At 34.7% G+C, this 20,040-nt stretch overlaps 1 protein-coding gene across 4 annotated transcripts in view; it reads right to left on the reverse strand.

Annotated features, from left to right (window-relative positions):
• Nucleotides 1–156: 156 nt before the first annotated feature.
• Nucleotides 157–20,040, reverse strand: part of LRRK2 (leucine rich repeat kinase 2) — a 156,939-nt gene continuing 137,055 nt past the window's right edge. For 2 of the 4 annotated variants that reach the window (XM_037739065.1, XM_037739070.1), the window contains 8 exons: nt 16,169–16,363; nt 14,993–15,186; nt 13,675–13,747; nt 10,458–10,642; nt 5,829–5,981; nt 4,337–4,545; nt 2,343–2,414; nt 1,095–1,758 (listed from right to left, as the gene is read on the reverse strand). In XM_037739065.1, the coding sequence (XP_037594993.1) occupies nt 1,637–1,758; nt 2,343–2,414; nt 4,337–4,545; nt 5,829–5,981; nt 10,458–10,642; nt 13,675–13,747; nt 14,993–15,186; nt 16,169–16,363 (1,203 nt within the window). In that variant the 3' untranslated portion in view covers nt 1,095–1,636. Of the gene's footprint in view, nt 1,759–2,342; nt 2,415–4,336; nt 4,546–5,828; nt 5,982–10,457; nt 10,643–13,674; nt 13,748–14,992; nt 15,187–16,168; nt 16,364–20,040 lie in introns of all 4 variants that reach the window. The other 2 variants (XM_017530421.2, XM_037739062.1) reach the window with 2 other exon arrangements.

A 20,040-nucleotide genomic window follows, 5' to 3' on the forward strand; every position in this document is an offset into this window, starting at 1 on the left:
TCACAATTCTATTGGCCTTTACATATTACATAAACAAATTACACAAAAATTACATATTACAAATACAAATTAAAACAAAGTTTCCTATGAGCTAGATAACAGAACTATATGTGAAAAGTAAACACTATCACAAAGTTTAAACCTTCATAAACATGCTTTTAAAAAGTTTATTATTCCATTTAAATACAGTGTTCACTTTTTTTGTTTTTGTATTTGTCTTTGGTAAAAAAAAATGCAAATACATACAAAGTAACAATGAAAGAGATAACACTGGAAGCAAAGAGCTCTATTATGTATGAATTATTTTGTTAATTACATAACAACTTAAAGCATAGATTCCTTTAAAACACAGAAAATCTTTCATGGTTAAGAATGTGATTATCCTTAATATAAATAAATTTAAAGTTTTCATATAGTAAAATGCCGTTAACTTCTGAAAATATTAAATAGACTAGTTGTCCCATTACAGGGAATTGTCTGAAATAATGAATACTGGTCAGTGCCAAAGAAGTTACCAAAAGTACTTTTCCTAAAGCAGAAATGACCTCAAATTATACATAGGTATTTGGCCCTGATACTCCTACTGGGTAAGCTATGTAAACAATTTAAGTATAACTTGGAAGCCTAGGGTGGCAGATATTTTTATCCGTCATAACTAAAGCTCCTTTCATTTTCAGCAGACTGAAGAGTGTTAGATATTTGCCCTTGTGGTCTTGGTAGGAGCTGTAGAATTCCATAATTCTGAAAAAAAGAAGATTTCTATCTGAATGATGTAGGATCTGCAGCATCATAAATTTAGGGAAAAGATTAATATAAGCATTAGAATTAAGCAGATTAGGAAACAATTAGCTAGTGATATGTATAAAAAATAAAAATATCACTTGAAGAACTGAATACTGTATTTACACAAATTATACAAAATTCAGGATATCCATATTCAAAGACAGAGTTGAAAAACAACTCTATCATATCCAGGAAAGACACAGAGAGTTTACTCTTGACAGTATGTCATGCTTTTTCATCAGTACTTTTAATGGAGTTTTCTTTTGGATTGAGTGAAGTTGTGTAAGATGCACTGTTTGCAACAAAGAGAATTCATAGACCAACAAAGGGCTTTATTAGTGCAAATTCATCTAAATATTTACAAGCATATGTGATAGTGCATTTCAAAGTAATCTAAGAGGGAATATATTCATGGGAAATTGTCTTAATATTTTCATTCTATCTCGCAGAATTTCTAGAAAAATCAACAAGCAGTAATCCTGACTTAAGCACAGAATTTAAAATAAAGTTTACCCTCATTACAGAAAACAAAACAAAATATTATCGGCCTTATAAATTTTAGTATGAGTACTGAAATTAGGTACTTCATAGATTTATTTTCATTAATTAATGCACAAAAGTAACTAATTTATAAGAAATATAATACTGTGTTTTAAATAGTTCTTTAAAATATACGTTTACTGGTAAGTATTTTTACACATATTTAAATTAAAAATTAAAAATATAACATCCCTTCATATACATATGAACTATTTCAAAAAATGTAAGTACCCTTTTAGGTGAACATTTTTTAAATAAATATTTACAAGAGAAGAGAATAATTTTCTATCCAAAGGCAATTCCAATTTCTCTCTTATTCAGCAGATGTTCCTCTCATTTTTTCAGCTAATTCTTTTCTCACTTCAATGTGTTTTTCTAAATTTTGCACTTCATGTGGAAGATTGATGTCCCAAACAGTCAAGCAAGATTGTGTCTCTACAAAATGAAAAAAATGAAATCGTGTTTCAAAGATCCACCATAAAACATTCTTACTTTATTTCAGTTTGGCTCATGTATATTTAGTTGACTTAGATAAATGTATCTATAAATACAGCTATGACTAATGTACTAAATTATTACCATTTATAAAAAACTATACTTGGAAAATTTTTAGAATACATTATATAAACTAAATTTCAAGAAGAGTATGGACATTGATAAATTAACATTTCATATTCTAAAAGAAATAAAAGCTTTTCAAGCACTGTTGAAAATTAGACATTACGTAGATATAGGTAAGTTTTAAAAATTATTCACATTTAGATTAATTTTGAGCTAGTTTTCAATTTATAGTGATTGACACTTCTACTTCATCTGAAAATATAAATATTTAATACTTCATATCACTTATAATTTTGAAAATTTATGTCTAAGTTCTTTACACTATAAACTACCAATTAAAATCGATGATTATACCATATGTAATATTTTTTTACAAATTTATAAAACATATACTATGTTACCATCATTCATGTCATTGCACTGTTTGAATTACAGCATCCTATTGATTTAAATGTTACCTTTCTGGTGCTGTGTACCTTCAGTACTTTTCCAGTTGTAGCCCAAAACCAGCATGACATTTTTAAGGCTTCCTTTACAAAAACAAAATATAGAAGTTTTCTGTTAAAACTATATATTAAAATGGCCTGAAAAAAGTAAAGTTGTTCATAGGTTAAGACACAAATACCTTGGAACTGAATTCACAATTCTATTTTCTAGGTGACCCTTTAATTACATTGGTTAAAGACCAGTATTTTTTAAAAAAAAAAAACAAAATCTGTGATCCAATGCTTCCTGCAATTCTTAATTATGTGAGTCTGAGAAAATAGCTTAACCTTTCCATAAAATAGGCTTAATATTTATACATTACCCTCCCCAAAGTTACAATGTTAAATGAGGTAATATGTGTTAAAAGTTCTTTGGATACGGTAAGGTACAAATATGAATATTTAGATGGACATGATGGATGGATATACTGATACTGTCACAATATCATATTTTCTTCTCAAATCATTCATTAATTTATTCAACAAATTTGCATCAAAAGTCTTCTATGTAGGCCCTAGGCTAGGTCCTGGGAATAAAGGGGTAAAAAGAAATACACACTGACCTTGGAGTTTATATTCTAGTGAAGAGACCAGCATTTAATGAAAAAAATCATAATAATGACTATGATCAAAACTATGCAAGAAAGCTGTTATGAGAGCCCCTAGCGGGAACTGTGACTGAATCAGCGTTAGCTTCTTAGAAGTTTTGACACAGGAGCTAACATTTCAAAGTGTATGAGTTAACTAAGCATAAAAAGAAACTAAGTTAACTAAGTGAAGAAATAAACAGCATGTGCAAATACTTGAGGCAAAATAAAGCACAGTAATTACTAAGAACTGGATGTTCATCTAGAGAAGAAAGATCTGGTAGGAATGTGGTAAATGAGAGGAGGCTGGAGAGGTACAGTGAAGCCAGCTCACGCAGCACCTTGTAGGGTATGTTCAAATTGATCTTTATTTTACAATCAAGCCATAATCCGTTGAAATTCCACTATAACTTTGGTTATAAGCAAGCTCTTTGGATCCCAAAGTACATACGATTTAACTAGAGAATGCAACAACCTTGGTAGAGTAAGACTAGGATGACAGTCCATCAGAGACCTGCTACTCTGCTTGTGTGGGCATGTATCTTGACAGTTCACAATCATTAAGAGCATCTAATTCTAACTCCTTCTGTGCAACTCTAACGTCTATAAATGAAAAATAAGTGAAGGTGCTAGAGAAACACATGTTCCTCTTCACATACTTGCAATGAATCTATTTTCTTCATCATGCTCAAAACTTTCATTAATTATTTGCTACAGTTGCATAGATTCTAGTTTTACTTCAGAAATTAAGCCCCATAGTGTTACTTTTCTAAACTTTACATACATATGCTATTATTTTCTAAATCAATTATCAAAGGAAGACAAAAATATATTTATGCAGAAAATTTATTTTATGTGCTATCATGATTTCATCATATTTAAATAGAGAAAGAAACAAGAGATAAAGTTTGAGTAAAACGTGATTTGCCAATATTTGTAGATTGTGCAGTTCAGCATATATTACTACAAGAATATAGATTGGTTATAGAATGAAAAACCAGTGAGATTCTTTAACAAGGGTGGAGGCTAGACTATGACTAAAATAAACATTTGCTTTATTTTCTTTGCTCAAAAAAGTGAAATATATTCAACACTATGTATTTCCCATTTTTGCCTGAGGTACAAAGGAAAAAAGCATGAAAGGCCCAAACTGAGGGTTCAGCTGCAGTAATCTACGTCTCTTGTGGGACTGAGAGCATTTACTCCCTCCATTTCTTTAATGACCCTATTCACTATTTACACCAATCTTATGTTTCATTGTGTGAACCTCCAAGACCATCCAAATGACATTGGAAATTACAGAGAAAACATAAACATAAAATAAAGCATATTTTATAAGACTTAGAGACTATGAAAAATAACTAAAGGAAAGAAACTTGCCTAGCTGTGCTGTCATCATGACTCGGACTGAATCACAAAAGTTGTAAATTATACGTATAACTCGACGAGTGGAAAGATCCAGGAGTAAAATATGGCCTCCTCCAGTTCCTATCCAGAGAGCAGTGTTCTTCTGAAGGCAGAGAGTTTTCACCCTCCCAGAATAAGACATTTTGTGTTTTGATTCCTTGTTTACTTTTACCATTAACTCCCTAGAACCAAAAGAAAGTAAAAATTAATGATTTTACCACCAATTAAGAGATAAAATGCAATTTACATATTATAAATAACATTTTAATTTATGAAAACATGACACTACACATTATGCATGATTAAAATTATGCAAAGCAAATTTTGCTAAACACAGAATGCCAAAGAGCCACATTTCTTTACTTGAAACATAAATTATCAAAGATAACAACAGCCCTTCATTTTCAAGAAATTATGAAATGAAGATGGATATAATTTTTATAAATACCAAAGCTATCTAATTCAGTAAAAATAGCATACATGTACCCAGTATAAACAAAAAAAAAGGTTAGATTCAAAAGCTTTACATGAAGTCTCAATGTTAACAAAGGAACATAAAATTATAGTCATTCACATGCAAAAGGCATCAACACAAACCACTGGATTTTTTCCCAGAACCAAAGAATACTCTAATTCACGACAAAAATGAAGTGTTCAGAAATAAAAGAATCCTAATCATTTTGGTACTTCAGGAAGTAAGGGACCCTTTATCAAGGAGACCTGCTGAACATAAACCGTGAGCCCTTCTCACAACACGGAGAAAAATTGTCAGATGAATCTAAGAAAGAAAACTTTGAAGTTTCCTTTTACAGATACAGAGTACAATCTAAAATGTTCTCTAGAGGATCATAAATCTATATGGTAAAATCAAAACAAAGTAAAAATATAAACTGGTTAGTAAAGAAGCTTGGCAATGGTCCTGTATCTCAGTACCCGCACAGAAAGACTGTGCTTGCTATAAACTTGTCACTCACAGGCTGCATCAGACTAAGCACCATGCTCACATTCTGGGATCTTGATCCCCACTCCTCAGTTAATGGATCGGTCAGTCCAGTGCATTTCCCACATACTCGTCTATTATTTTGTTAGTTTTTTTCTTTAGAGCAGAAAATTCTGGGGTCCATAATTTAATTATAAATAGTAATTTGACACTGTGACACTACTACATTCAACAGTCAGCAGAGACTCCAGTGTACTCATTTTCAATAATGTACTATTTTTCACTCAAGAACATTCTTTAGACTACCATGAAAAAACTATGTATTTTATGCTCTTATTCTTCTATTTTCCCAAAATGAAATTTTCCCGATATGAAAAGATGGTGATGAGAAGCATTAAACTTTTTTTTTCTGCATTCTTAAAATATTCTCTATTAGAGACCGAAAGGAAGAAAAATCCTTTCTCTGCGGCACATGAAGTACAAAGACAACTCTTACAGAAGAAAATTAAAAACTGAGGAATTTACCTTAAAAAGTGCACACAGTCTATTAGTTCACAGAGTTTTTCAGTTTTCTTATCCCACACTTCCACAACAGGGCTATTTTTCTTAGCAACATAGAGAGCGGTGTCTACCACCACTGCTATGATGTTGGAATCACTGAAAGCTGCATAAGAAAATCTACACAGAAAAAAAAATAGAATGTCATTACTATTTGTTTTCTTCTTAAAATTTATATATATAATACAACCTTACATTAGTTCTTAATTCATGTAAAAATTAACAGTATTTTGAAAACTAAAACCATTCTGAATTGAATATATAACATGCTTTGGTACTTTACTTACTTTGGGTTACTTTATATTAATTTTTCTTGATAATAAAGATTAGGACCAATGTTTACTTTGGTCTTAGTTTTAGTTCCAATTCTATGTGGCTCTTTGCAGAATTTTATACTACATCTAAATTTCTGAAGGAAATATTATACTATCTGTAACTTTTTAATGTTGTTGCAAAACTTTGTTTCATAAATGCTCAGAAAACTAAGCCTTTTACACCTAGAGTTATAAAATATAAAATGTTAAAATAAAATTTAGTTGCAGAGTCTTCAAATTTTAAAACAAGGGATATCTTTGCAGTTAAGCCAGCCAAATTATAGGAACACTCAAATTATAGGAAAGAAGAATCCACATCATCTAAACATAAACAGAAAGTAAAATATTTGCCATTTTCCCCTTTTAAAAATAAAGAAAAATTACAAACACCTTAAAATATCTTTCTTTCAACCATTTCAGAAATGGTTGAAAATGTTCAGAAAACTGTTAGCTTTTTACATCTAGAGTTATAAACTATAAAATGTTGAAATAAAATTTAGTTGCAGTGTCTTCAAATTTTAAAGCAAGGGATATCTTTGCAGATAAGCCAGTCAAATTATAGGAAAGAAGAATCCACATCATCCAAATATAAACAGAAAGTAAGTATTTGCCATTTTCCCTTTTTAAACATAAAGAAAAATTACAAACACCTTAAAATATCTTTCTTTCAACCTAAGACATCTGACATTGTAAATATTTCACAAACAGATTGGCTACCATGAGCCACATTAGCACGGCAAACTCCTACTTGGCCTTTGAGGATTAACTTAAATGTCAGTTTCTCTGGATTTCTTCCCTGACCTATGAAAATAGACCAACCAGTCCCTTTTCCCCACTTGTGTCACCGTTATATTATAGACCTTATTAACTATAACATTGTCTTTATTAGTGCATCCCTCACACTAGATTATGAGTGTCATTTCAAAAGGATGAGGACAATATATTTTCTACTAGCCCTCATCCAGTAAAGAGTTGCACAAATAAGCACCTCTGATATACCAAGAAGTCTGTTAAAGTGCGGGGATAGAAGAATTCACTACAGTATGGATGAACAACCAGGACTAAGTAAAAATAGTCAAAATTGCAATTATCAGATAGACAACATGAAAAGATCATAAGGATTTAACCATCATTAGTACATCCTACAGTAGTGAGATTTTTTTTGCCTCCCCCTTTTCTTTCTTTTCTGGAAGGAAAGATAAAAATATGATGTGTTGTCAGACAGCCATTACATTTTAGGTAATTCCTTCCTGGATATTTGCTGTATTTAATAGAAAATAGTTCCAATTAGGACAAAGTTTTGCATGGAATTTTCGTATTTTGTAAAATACCTTTGTGTGTTCTCTTGTTTGATCCTTCATGAAAACACATAAAATATGATACATCTCAATTTGTTGTTGTTGTTTTATATGGAGTCTCACTCTGTTGCCTACGCTGGAGTTCAGTGGCACCATCTCAGCTTACTGCAATCTCTGCCTTTCGGGTTCAAGTGATTCTCCTGCCTCAGGCTCCTGAGCAGCCAGGACTACAGGCATATGCCACCATGCCTGGCTAATTTTTGTATTTTTAGGAGAGACAGGGTTTTATCATATTGGCCAGGTTGGTCTCCAACTCCTGAGCTTGCGATCTGCCCCTTTCTACTGCCCAAAGTGCTGGGATTACAGGCGTGAGCCACTGCACCTGGCCATCTCAACGTTTTTAAATACGTACAAATGGTAAATAATTAGCTCAAGGTCCCATGAATAATATCATGCTTGCCAACCTAGGGCTAAAAACGTGGCAGATCTAGAACTCCAAAACTCCTGTGGAGTCTTCTGGCTTCTAAGGCAGTCATCTTTCATCATATAATACGCCTCTGTCAGTGTGCACTGATGACAATGAGGGTACTGATGATGAAGCAGCCCCTGATTAGTGATGTGATGTCTGTTTCATGAGGAGGAGATGAAGGCAACAGGAGATACTTGTTCAGAAAAGAGCTAATATTTATATCTAGGTGTTTATGCAATTTTGTCCCAATTTCTTTTGGGAGATGGACATCTTTGAGAGCCTGACATTTATGGATGGTCTCTAGTAAAGTGTCTATGCTCCAAATCTTATATGGAACTTGAAGGAGTTAATTAATATCCATGATCCCATAAAATGTGCTATGAAATAAAATAAATAAATTGGAGGCCATTTCTTTTTAATGGTTTTCTGGCTTGTATAATTAGGTTAAAGTGGAAATGATAGGGAAAGGAGCAATGATTGAAAAACTACCTATCGATTACTATGCTCACTTCCTGGCTTGTGAGTTCAATTGGATTCCAAGCCTCAGCGTCACCCACTATACCCTTGAAACAAACCTGCACATGTACGCCTGGAATCTAAAATAAAAGTTGAAAACAAAAAAATTTAAAAAATGAAATATATTTTTACTTTCATTTTTTAAAAAGTGGGTATTACAGAAGGAGAATGAATTGATCCAAATATTAACCACATACTGGCAAACTGATTAGTAATGTGATGTCTACGTAAACAAGATAGAAATAAAAATCCTCATTCATGGGAACTTCTAATATACTGCAATCTTCACTATATCTTAACCTTGAATACACTTTAAAATCACTGATAACCTGAAAAAACAAAAATGGAAATCTGATCCCCATCCCAGGCTTAACTAGTCTGATTTAATTGGTCTGAGGTCGGGCCCAGGTATCATATTATTTTCAGCTACCTAGTGGTTTCTAAATGTACAACCAATGTTGAAAACCACTAGATTTGGCAGTATTAAGAAACTACTTTTTAAAAAATACAATTATAAAAATATAATAGCTATTGTGAAGGGAAACAATAGATGCAATGGAAGCACAAAGTCACTTAACCTGCCACTCAGAGCAAGAGGGATTTGGACTGAACTAGACAGGGAGCAAATAGTCATCCAGGCAAAGAGAAGACCACATTCAAAGGCTGGGGTTGGAAAGTAACAGGCTGTCTTAGAGATCTGAGGCAATTTCAGTTTGGGTAACCACAAATGGCAAAAAATATGAAAATATGATTCTAGACAGGTAAGCAAGCACTGAAATGTAAAGGGCCTGGTAGGCTATCTTAAGGAATTTGGACTTCATATAAAGGTGCCACTAAAGGGTTTTAAGCAGGAGAATTGCAGCACATTGACCTCTAGAAAGTTCCCTCTGTCTGCAATGCTGAACATAGATTGAAGAGAGTATAATCAGAGAGTGAGAACTGGATGCTCTTGTTAATATGGCCATAGATGATGGATGGCAGTCTGGCCCATGGTAGCAACACTGAGAACAGTGACAAGTGCAAAGATTTGAAAGACAGGAGGGTCAAGTGGATAAGGGCAGCAAAAAACAAAGCAGTCAAAGATACTCCCAAGTGCCAATCTGGGCAATTAGATAGATATTGGGAAACTAGGCTATTCCCCAAGATAGGGATTTGTGACTCAAAGCTAATAATAATCATAACAATAGCTAACGTTTATTGACAGCTTACCAGGGGCTGGTGATTACATTAATTAAGCTCCATATATTAATTTTCTTATTTACTCCTCCAAACATCCCTTTGAGATAGAGTATATTACAATCCTCAGTAAGAGAGAACTGAAGATTTGAAAGGTTATTGTCCAACTTCACAAAACCAATAGATGGCAAAGCAATATCTAAACTATGATTTATGCTCTTATCCACCATCCTTTACTGCTTATCACTGAGAAATGTGATAAATAAGAACCAACTGCAAAGATTTGATTAAAATACAACTGAAAAAAAAAATTGGAGGAGGTTTATATTAATATTTTATTTTATTCTTGTTTGAAATTGGTATCACTAACTTGATTGTGAGTAGATATGTGTATAATTATCAAATCTAGAAACAACTTTATTCTTGCTATCTTTCCTACAATCAATACTTCATGAAAAGTTGCATATGTAAAGTCCATGAATTTGGTAAAATACAGAGTTAACTGCCTTCCAATTTCATGTCTGCTTTGAGACACAGATAATAAAATTGCTAAAAAATTTAGATTGATAAATACTACTAAGACTACAATGGGTTTACATATTTTATCCCTAAAAGTAATCAGGCTGAGTGATTTTCTTAAATACTCCTCTGCTTTCTGGAATTTTCACATTTGTTTATAATGAATGTTTAATTTGATAATAGAAAAATAAATTATGCATTTTAAAAGATCTTCCTTATGAATTATCAACAGTATTATTAATGATTAAAAGGAATACACATAAGTAAAATGATAAATTAGTTGTACAGATAGAAAATAACTTACAGTTGACTTGTCCTTGTCTCAATGAATTTCTGAATGGTGAAATCATTAGAAAAGGAGAAAATCTTTGTGCCACATCCTCCCCACATTATGTTTCTTTCCGTTGAATTTGTGGATTCACTCAAACACATTAATGGAGTGCTGACATTTCCTATATTTAGTATCTTCAAAGGAGCAGCTCCTTTAAGCTTTGCCAAAAAAAGAAAACATCCTGAGCAAACAGAGTATCCATAGAATAAAACACTATAAAATCTGTGCTTTCAAGAAACTACTTTCCATCTTAAATGATTAGAGATATTAAAATTAAAATTCAAAAACCTAAAGATTCCATCAAGAAATGTAGTTCTGATAAATGAGTACAATAAAGGATTCAAAACCAACATATAGAAATTAGTAGCATATCTGTACAGCAATAACAAACTAGACAAAAAATCAAGAAAGCAATTCCATTTAAAGTAGCTACAAAAAGTAATAAAATACCTATGAATAATTTAATCAAGATGATGAACAATCTCTACAAGGAAACCTGCAAAACATGAAAGAAATTGAAGAGGACACAAACAAATGGAAAGATATCCATGCTCACAGATTGGAAGAATTAACATTGTTAAAATGACCGTACTACCCAAAGCAATCTACAGATTCAATGACATTCCTATGAAAAATCCAATGATACTTCTCACAGAAATAGAAAAAAAATTCTAAAATTTGAATGGAACTAAAAAGAGGCAAAATAGCCAAAACAATTCTGAGCAAAAAGAACAAAGCTGGAGGCATCACACTACCTGATTTGAAAATATATTGCAAGGTTAGAGTAACCAAAACAGCACATTATTGGCAAAAACACAGATACATAGACCAATGGAGTAGAATAGAGGACCCAGAAATAAACCTAAATATTTAGAGCCAACTGATTTTCAACAAAGGCATCAAAAATATACATGGGAAAAAGAAAACTGCCTTCAATAAATTGTGCTGGAAAAGCTGGATATCTGGTATGCAGAAGAATGAAACTAGACCCTTCTCTCTCACCATTTACAAAAATCAACTCAAGATGGATTAAAGACTTAAATGTAAGACCAGAAGCTATGAAACTATTAGAAGAAAACAGGGGGAACATTTCAGAACACTGGTCTAGACAAAGATTTTATGGTTAAGACCCCAAAAGCACAGGAAATAAAAATAGTGAAATGGGACTGTAATAAGCTAAAACCTTTCTGTACAACAAAGGAAACTATAAACACTATAGAAACAATCCATTGAATGGGAGGAAATATTTGCAAACTATTCACCTAGAATATATAAGAAACTAGAAAAAGCAACTCAACAGGAAAAAAAAATTCCACTGAAAAGCAGGCCAAGTGCCAGAGGCAGTCGCTCACGCCTATAATCCCAACACTTTGAGAAGCTGAGGTGGAAGGACTGCTTGAGCCCAGCAGTTTGAGATCAGTGTGGGCAACATAGTGGGGCCCCATCTCCACAAAAAAATAAAAATAAATAGCCAGGTGTGGTGGCACATGCCTGTAGTTCTAGCTAGTCATAAAGCTGATGTTGGAGGGTCACTTGAGCGCAGAAGGTTGCAGTGGGCTATGATCATGCCACTACACTCCAGCCTGGGTGACAGAGTGAGAGCCTGTCTTAAAGCAAAGAAAACAAAACAAAACAAAAAGTTGTCAAAGGATCTAAACAGATATTTCCAAAAGAAGACATACTAATGGCCAATGGATATATGAAAAAAATGCTGAACATTAACTAATCATCAGTAAAAGTGCCAATGACAACCACAATGAGATCTTTTTAGCCCAATTAGAATGGCTAGTATAAAGAAGACAAAAAAACGACATGCTGGCAAGGATGCGGAAAAAGGGAAATGCTCATATGCTGTTGGTGGGTATGTAAATTAGTATAGCCACTATAGAAAACAGAATGGTGAATTCTCAAAAAAACTAAAAATAGAACTAGCATACAATCCAGGCATGTCACTACTGACGTTACTCTAAAAGAAAGGGAAATCGGTATATCAAAGAGATTCCTATATCCCCATGTTTATTGCAGCACTATTCACAATACTAATAATTGGAGTCAACCTAAGTGCCCATTAATGAATGACTGCATAAAGAAAATGTGTGTATTTACATAACGGAATACTTTGACTATAAAAAGGAATGAAATCATGTCATATACAGCAGCATGGATGGAACCGGAGGTCATTATATTAAGTGAAATATGGCAAGCACAGAAAGACAAATATCACGTGTACTCACTCATATGTGGGAGCTAAAAAAGTTGATCTCATGGAGGTAGAGAGTAGAATGATAGTTACCAGAGGCTTGGAAGGATATGGGTGTGTGGGAGAAGGGGAGGATGAGTAGAGGCTGGTTAATGGGTACAAACATACAGTTAGATAGGAGGAATAAGTTCTAATGTTCAATAGTACAATAAAGTGACTACAGTTAAAAACATTTCAAAATAACTAGAAGACTTGAAATGTTCTCAACACATAGAAATCAATGCTTAAGGTGATGAATATCCTAAATACCCTGACTTGATCATTACATATTCTACGCATATAACATATCACATGTACCCCATAAATAGGTACAAATATTATGTATCAAGAAAATTTTTAAGTCATATTCAAAATATTATTGTTCCATTCATGTAAAAATTAAATAGAAATAACCTAAGGATTATATTCTACTTCCCTGTCTCTCATCAAATAATAAGCTTTTTGGTAATTGGAGTATGAATGAGTAGGAAGTTGAGTGAATAGATGGAACCAAAGATGAACAGATGGATGGAGGAATAATGCTTTAATGACTAAGTAAGAATCTGAAGAACAGAAAACTACATTATTTCTTCAATACTTAAGAAAAAATTAATGTCAAACCATACTTAAAACTTAAGTATTTTGTTTTTTCCATAGTATATTTATAAGGAATTATCTTATTTGCCTCAGTTAAGTACAAATTGAAGTATTTCCATTTTTAACATTATCAACCAGATGTCATTTAACATTTATTCTTATAAAATATACAGTCAATCAGCAAGTATTTCAGAGGATCTACTGTCTGCAAGACTTTCTGAAGCAATACAAATATAAGTATAATGTATGATTCTTGCTCTCATGGAGTTTATAATTCCATAAAGAGGGGGATGAGATACATATAAAACCAAAGACTTAAAACAAATTTAGATGTAGCATACATTCAATATTTACCTTAATTGTCTTATCTTCAAAAATTGCTATATTTCCATCAGCAGTTCCAACCAAAAGAAAAATTTTTTGTTTGCTAAAAGGAAAAATGTTGAAAGTGTTACAAAAAGAACATGTGCGTTGATTAAAATGGCCTTAATATTCTCCTCAGCTTTACTAAACTTTAGATTTCTTCTCAATTATGAATTCCTAACCTCCCTTTTCTTATTTACTTTAGAATATTTGCAATTATAAATTCTTTCTCTGCGCCTTTTCCCAGACTCTTTCTACTTTTATACCCCAGAAATGTCTTTCTCAAGGACCTGGGAGCCAACCCTTTGAATTGTAATCATCAGCAAAGATAGCGTCACTAATCCCCAGTGGGAGAATAGGAGCCTACCTTCTAGATGGGACAATTAGCAAACACAGATGGACTAATCACAATGACAACTCCCCTCACTTCCTCTCCACAAGGTTCTCCAATACTTTTCCATTAGCTCACCCCGTGCTTAAAAGTCTCCCGCCTTTTGTTTCAGTGTAGTTTAGTTCAATCTGCTCTCTCTTCCTTGTTGTGATAGCTTGAATAACGTCTTCTTTACCCAATTCCATCTTCTGAAAGTTTTCTTTGACCATATTCAAATAATTTCAACTCTCAAATTGCCAGTGGAGTTGATATTTCAGATGCCAAAAACAGGCTTCATGTTTTTCTAATACTTTTTTTCCCAATATTAGCTTAAACCAGAGAAGTATATGGGGTATAATCTTAATGCCTCCTGGAAATCACCCTGCCCCAAATATTACAGACACCAGCCTATGACTCACACCTGAAATTTTGCTATGTAGACATATTTCTTTGCGACAAGAACCCTGCAACTGATGAGATCTAAGTGATTTTCACCTATTAAGAATTTATTAATTCATTTATTTAATTTTTTTTTCAATTTGGTAGTTAGATAACTGGTTTGTGTAAGCCTGGCACACAATAGGTTATAAATATATATTCAAAGAATCAATGAATGAGAATTTATCCTTGAAGAGACCCTACAAAGATGCATTGATCTGAGGAGAAGTAAAGAGATAGAGTCACATTGAGGTAATACCAGGAGCAGGGCTGTTAGGCCTGAAAAAATGGTTGATTTATTTTGTAACAGTGTCCACTAGATCTGTATTCAGAAAAATAACAAATATCTTTGTGACCTTCCACAATTCCCTTTAATATATGCAAACCAATGAAAACAGGTTAAAAGTGAATGATCTTTCCTGATGCAATAACAATTCTGCACACAATTAAGTCATTTAAAAGGTCTGCAATTTCTCCCAATGATCAAATTCACTATCATACCTTTGCTTGGGAAAGGAATTGCAATACAAACAAGTGATGGAATCAGTCATCTTTTCTAGGGTATGTCTCTTTTTCTCATCTTCAGTATTGATGACCAGGAGAGTACCGGACTGTGTCCCAGACACAATCCAGCTTTCCTTTTCAGCAGGAAGATGCACCAAGGCTAAGCATAATATTCTGCTATCAGCAACTTCCTGTTAAGAAAAGAAAATATACTTATAAGGATTTGATTTAAGCTTAAGCAACTAGAACGTGTACAGAATAAAAGGTTCTGTTATCAACATATTCTTTTTGCTTTCTTGCATTTACTTTTTAAAACAATGCCAATTTTATATTTAATTTTCAACAATAAATGAGTTAATTGGCAAACAAGTTTTACCTATCAAAAATATATCTGAAACCAAAATTAAAAATTATTTTTCAGAGTCAATTCTCATTCCTTCAAACCATATGAGAAGACTGTTTAACCTCAGAACTAATATTGAGGCACAATATTTATCTGCAGGCAACAGTCAAAATATTAGGTTGTCTTTTAAGTCTAGAAATTTATCTTATATTTTCCAATACAATGTATTGATCCACTTGTAGGAGCCATGCCCAGATCTTCTTTATCCATCAGGTATGCCATCCCCTGGTTGCCCTGAGTGTTGACTACTACAGATCACAGCCGTGCTCTTCACCATAGAATGCCCTCAGATGACAGGAGCCAGCTTGCTCAGAAATGCCTTGCAAGTTATACCTCCCCCACCTCCCAGCAGATTGCAGTCAATGACTGACTGATATGTGAGAATGAAAGACTGGCCCCCTTGCCTCGCAGTAGGAAAATTCTGTGCTACTGTTCACACCCCAGAGCTCCTTGTGGCAGAGACTGAGGTTAGACCTCCTCAGAAACCACATTCTGCTGAGCTTCTTCGTCTGCCATTTCTGGTTTCTTTTAGTTCCCTCTAAGAATCTCTTTCCTTAAATCACTTGTGCAAGATAACCCATCTCACGCTCTGTTTCTGGGGATCCTGAGATAAGACATATGCTGTGATTCTAAAGCAAAACACACTTTGAATACTCTTGTTCTAACAGAAAGTTAATTGAATAATACTCCTTATTTAATTTCTTCCTAATTAACTTTCTAACTGGCATATGCTTTAAATTATGAAAGATTTAAAAAGCATTCAGATTTACCTCAGAAGTGTATTCTTCAGTATTTAAATCTAGAAATGAGAGCTGTCCTCTGTTGGTGTGCCCACAGCCCAGCCAAATGCTTGCATTCCTGCTGTTGTGATGTGTAGCAACCATGCATTCAACAATAACGTTTTTAGGTAATAAAATGTGTCTCATCAGACAGGTTAACTCAGCTGAATTCAAAATGTCAAAGACCTGAGAAATAACAACAGTACTTATCAAGTTAATTCATTTCCCTCAAAAAATCAAATATAGATCTAAACATTATAACTCTATCAAGCAAAACCCAAAACTTTTAAACTGGAACCCACCTAGATCATCAAGAGTAGTAATCTAAATTACAGATCAAATTACATGAAACACAAAATACGTATTTTTAAACTGTATTTGATACTCTTCTGTATGTGTGTTTTTTTTTTTTAACTTGAAAAGAAAATCTCAAGTGTCAAACAGGATTTGGGCAGAGTCAAGAGGTAGTCTACATTCAATTTTTTATTGCAGAGCCACCGCAAGTGAGAGAAAAACCCTTGGGCCAACAATTTAGTTGTGCTTCCACTTGCTAAAAGGAACAGGAATTTCTGGTTGGGCTCAGTCCCAGCACTTTGGAAGGCCCAGGCGGGCTTATCACCAGGTCAGAAGATTAAGATCATCCTGGCTAACACAGTGAAACCCTGTCTCTACTAAAAATACAAAGTATTAGCTGAGCGCAGTGGCCCGCACCTGTAGTCCCAGCTACTCAGGAGGCTAAGGCAGAAGAATGGCTTGAACCTGGGAGGCGGAGGTTGCAGTGAGCTGAGATCCCACCACTGCACTCCAGCCTGGGTGACGGAGTGCAACTCTCTCTCAAAAAAAATAAATAAAATAAAATAAAAAGGAACAGGTATTTCAGTCTTTGATAACAACATTTAGAAGTCATCCCTAGATTCTGTTTTTATTCTTGTCCTTCAAACACTAATCATCTGGAGAGATAGTGTTGAAGCACTGTAAGAAAACAGAACCAGAACTCAGGAAACTGGGATTACAGCTGTGACATGCAACTAGCCTGTCACTCAGGAGATAACAAGAAAGCCCAATACTCTCTCTGTCTAAGCTTTTTAATACTGTCATGTATATATACTTATGTGTTCTGTAATATATAGGTGAAACATAATGGAAAATTTAAAAAAGTAAAATAAATTATGAATAAATGTTTACCATAGACATAAATATAAAAGTTCATATGACTAAATTAAAAAACAGGCCAAGAAGAAAAGAAAATTATGTAATGTTTGATAAAGTCATTATAGTTGTACTTGACTATTTTTGATCAGAAAATCGAAAGAGCTCACAACATAAAGATAACCTACATTTATTAAAATGTGTATCAGTGTAAAACATCACAAGAGTTCTCTTTCAGATAATATGGTGGAAGAGGTTACTTGGGCTAATCGTCCAACTAAAAAGAATTTAAAATGCTAAATAAATTTTTTTAAAACAATGTAATAAAAACATTGAATAGCTCACACTATAAGGAATTATCAAGCCAAAACCACCGTGAGAGACAGAAACCAGAGAGGTCAATTGACCCCTAACACCAGACTTGCCCTGAAGACATTTGCCTGCCAAAACAAAGTGAGACAAGGTTAATATATAGTCTTGGATGCTTTGTGAGACCCATGGGAGAGATGTTAAAGTCTAAGGCCTTCCCAAGATAGACAGTCTTAGTAATGGGACTGTACCCATAAAGCTAAGATCCCAAAGGATTACATATTCAGCATAAACAAGAAGCAGAAGTCAACTTGTCCACATTTACACCTTCACTGGTATATAAGGAAAGTTGCTTTGGGGTTGTGCAAGGAAAGGGGGAGAAGGAGCCAAAGGCTGCTGAAAAACTGCTATTTACAAGTTTGAGGACAATAAAATTCATAGGCCAGAGTTATATCAACAGGGCAGTTGGAAAAAAAAAATCTCAAGCCATGAATTGCATTTAAAGCAATCTGCAGCAAGAAAAATCAAGCAAAAGCTATACAATGCCTATATGTAGTATTACAAAACTTTATTGAAAGCCAGTTGACCACTGTCTTTAGGAGTCAACTGACCTCTCTGGTTTCTGTCTTTCACGGTGATTTTGGCCTGATAATTACTCAAGAAGACCTAAGTAAACAGAGATAATTTATACCATTCAAGAGTAGAAAGACTTGGCCAGGTGCAGTGGCTTCTGCCTATAATCCCAGCACTTTGGGAGGCCTATGTGGGAGGATGGCTTGAGGCCAGGAGTTCAAGACCAGCCTGGGCAACATAGTGAGATCCTTTATTTACAAAAAAAGTAAAGGAAAAGTTAACCAGGCTTGGTGGTACACAATTGGCTGAGGGAGGCTGAGGTGACAAGATTGCTTGAAACCAGGAGGCCAAAACTGCACTGTACTCTGATCCTGCCACTGCACTCTAGCCTGAGTGACAGAACAAGAGTCTGTCTCAAAAACAACAACAACAAAAAATACAAAGACTTAATACCATAAGGATATTCTCTCCAGATTGTCTACCTATTCAATGCAAGGCCAATCCAAAGGACTATATGGCTTTTCATAAGATTTGACAGCATGATTCTAAATTTTATATAGAAAAACTAAGCCTAAGATTAGTTAAGATATTCCTAGACGAGAGAAATAAATGGGGAGAGGAGATCATTATCAAGCTACAGAAATTAAGACAGGGTCATACTGGAAGAAGAATAAACAAGTTGATTAGTAAAAGACAGTGTACATGTAGATATGCGCATGTATCTTTATTTAATACATTACACAAGGGACACAGTAGATCAATAGGACAAAAGGGAAGAAACTAGTAAATTAAGCTGAAAAAAAATGATTTTTCACCTAAAAAGAAAAAAGATACAAAAACAGACAGACATGAGGGATCCAAGATGGCCGATTAGGAGCAGCTCAGGATTGCAGCTCCCAGTGAAAGTGCAAAGGGTGAGTGAACGCCACATTTCCAGATGGATTTTTATTGCCCACAGACCAGGAGATTCCCAGGCGGAGGGGCCCCATGGGTCACCAGCGCGGCTGGTTTGGCCTGTGCGGCTGCTGGGCGGCTATTTTGGTTGGTGCAGCTGTTTTGCCGGCGCCCTGATGCAGTGCTTCTCCATACAAAATACACGGGTCCGGGTGCCATTTTAGCTAGTGATTGGAGCTCCAGGAAGGCAGAGTAACCCATTCATCTGATTAAAAAGAGGACTGAAACAGGGAGCCAGGCCAGGAGATTCCTGGGCAAAAAAGCTCCAGGAATCTCAGCACAGCTTTTTCAGCCAGCATAGCGGGTTGCCGCATGGGAAATCACACAGATCCCGGTGCCTTTTCAACAGGCGACTGGAACACCTGGAAGACAGTCGACCATTCAACTAAAAAAAAAAAAAAAAAGGGTCTGAGACAGGGAGCCAGGTGATCTGGCTCAGCTGGTCCCACACCCACAAAAAGAAACAGGAATCGGAAACCCTCTGGATTGAGAGTTTCACAGCAAGCACAGCTGAACCTGGGACGGTCCAGTTCTGTGGGAGAGGGGCATCCGCCATTACCGAGGCAGTCCATCACTACAGAGGTAGTCTGCCATTGCTGAGGCAGCCCGCCATTGCAAAGGCAGCCACCATTACAGAGAGAGTCCACCATTATAGAGGTGGACCGCCATTGCTGAGGGAGTTCTAACTTCACTCATATAAACAGGACTGCAGGGAAGTTCACACAGCAGCTGGACAGAGCCCACAGCAGCTCAGCGAAGCCTCTGCAGGCAGACAGTGACTAGGCTGCCTCCTCACTGGGCAAGGCAGTCCTGAAAAAAGGCAGCAGCACAACAGAAACTCATAAATAAAGCCCTAACTCCCCAGGACACAGCACCTG

The sequence above is a fragment of the Cebus imitator genome, unplaced genomic scaffold, assembly GCF_001604975.1.
Source record: "Cebus imitator isolate Cc_AM_T3 unplaced genomic scaffold, Cebus_imitator-1.0 Scaffold2, whole genome shotgun sequence".
In the NCBI taxonomy this organism is placed as follows: Eukaryota; Metazoa; Chordata; class Mammalia; order Primates; family Cebidae; genus Cebus; species Cebus imitator.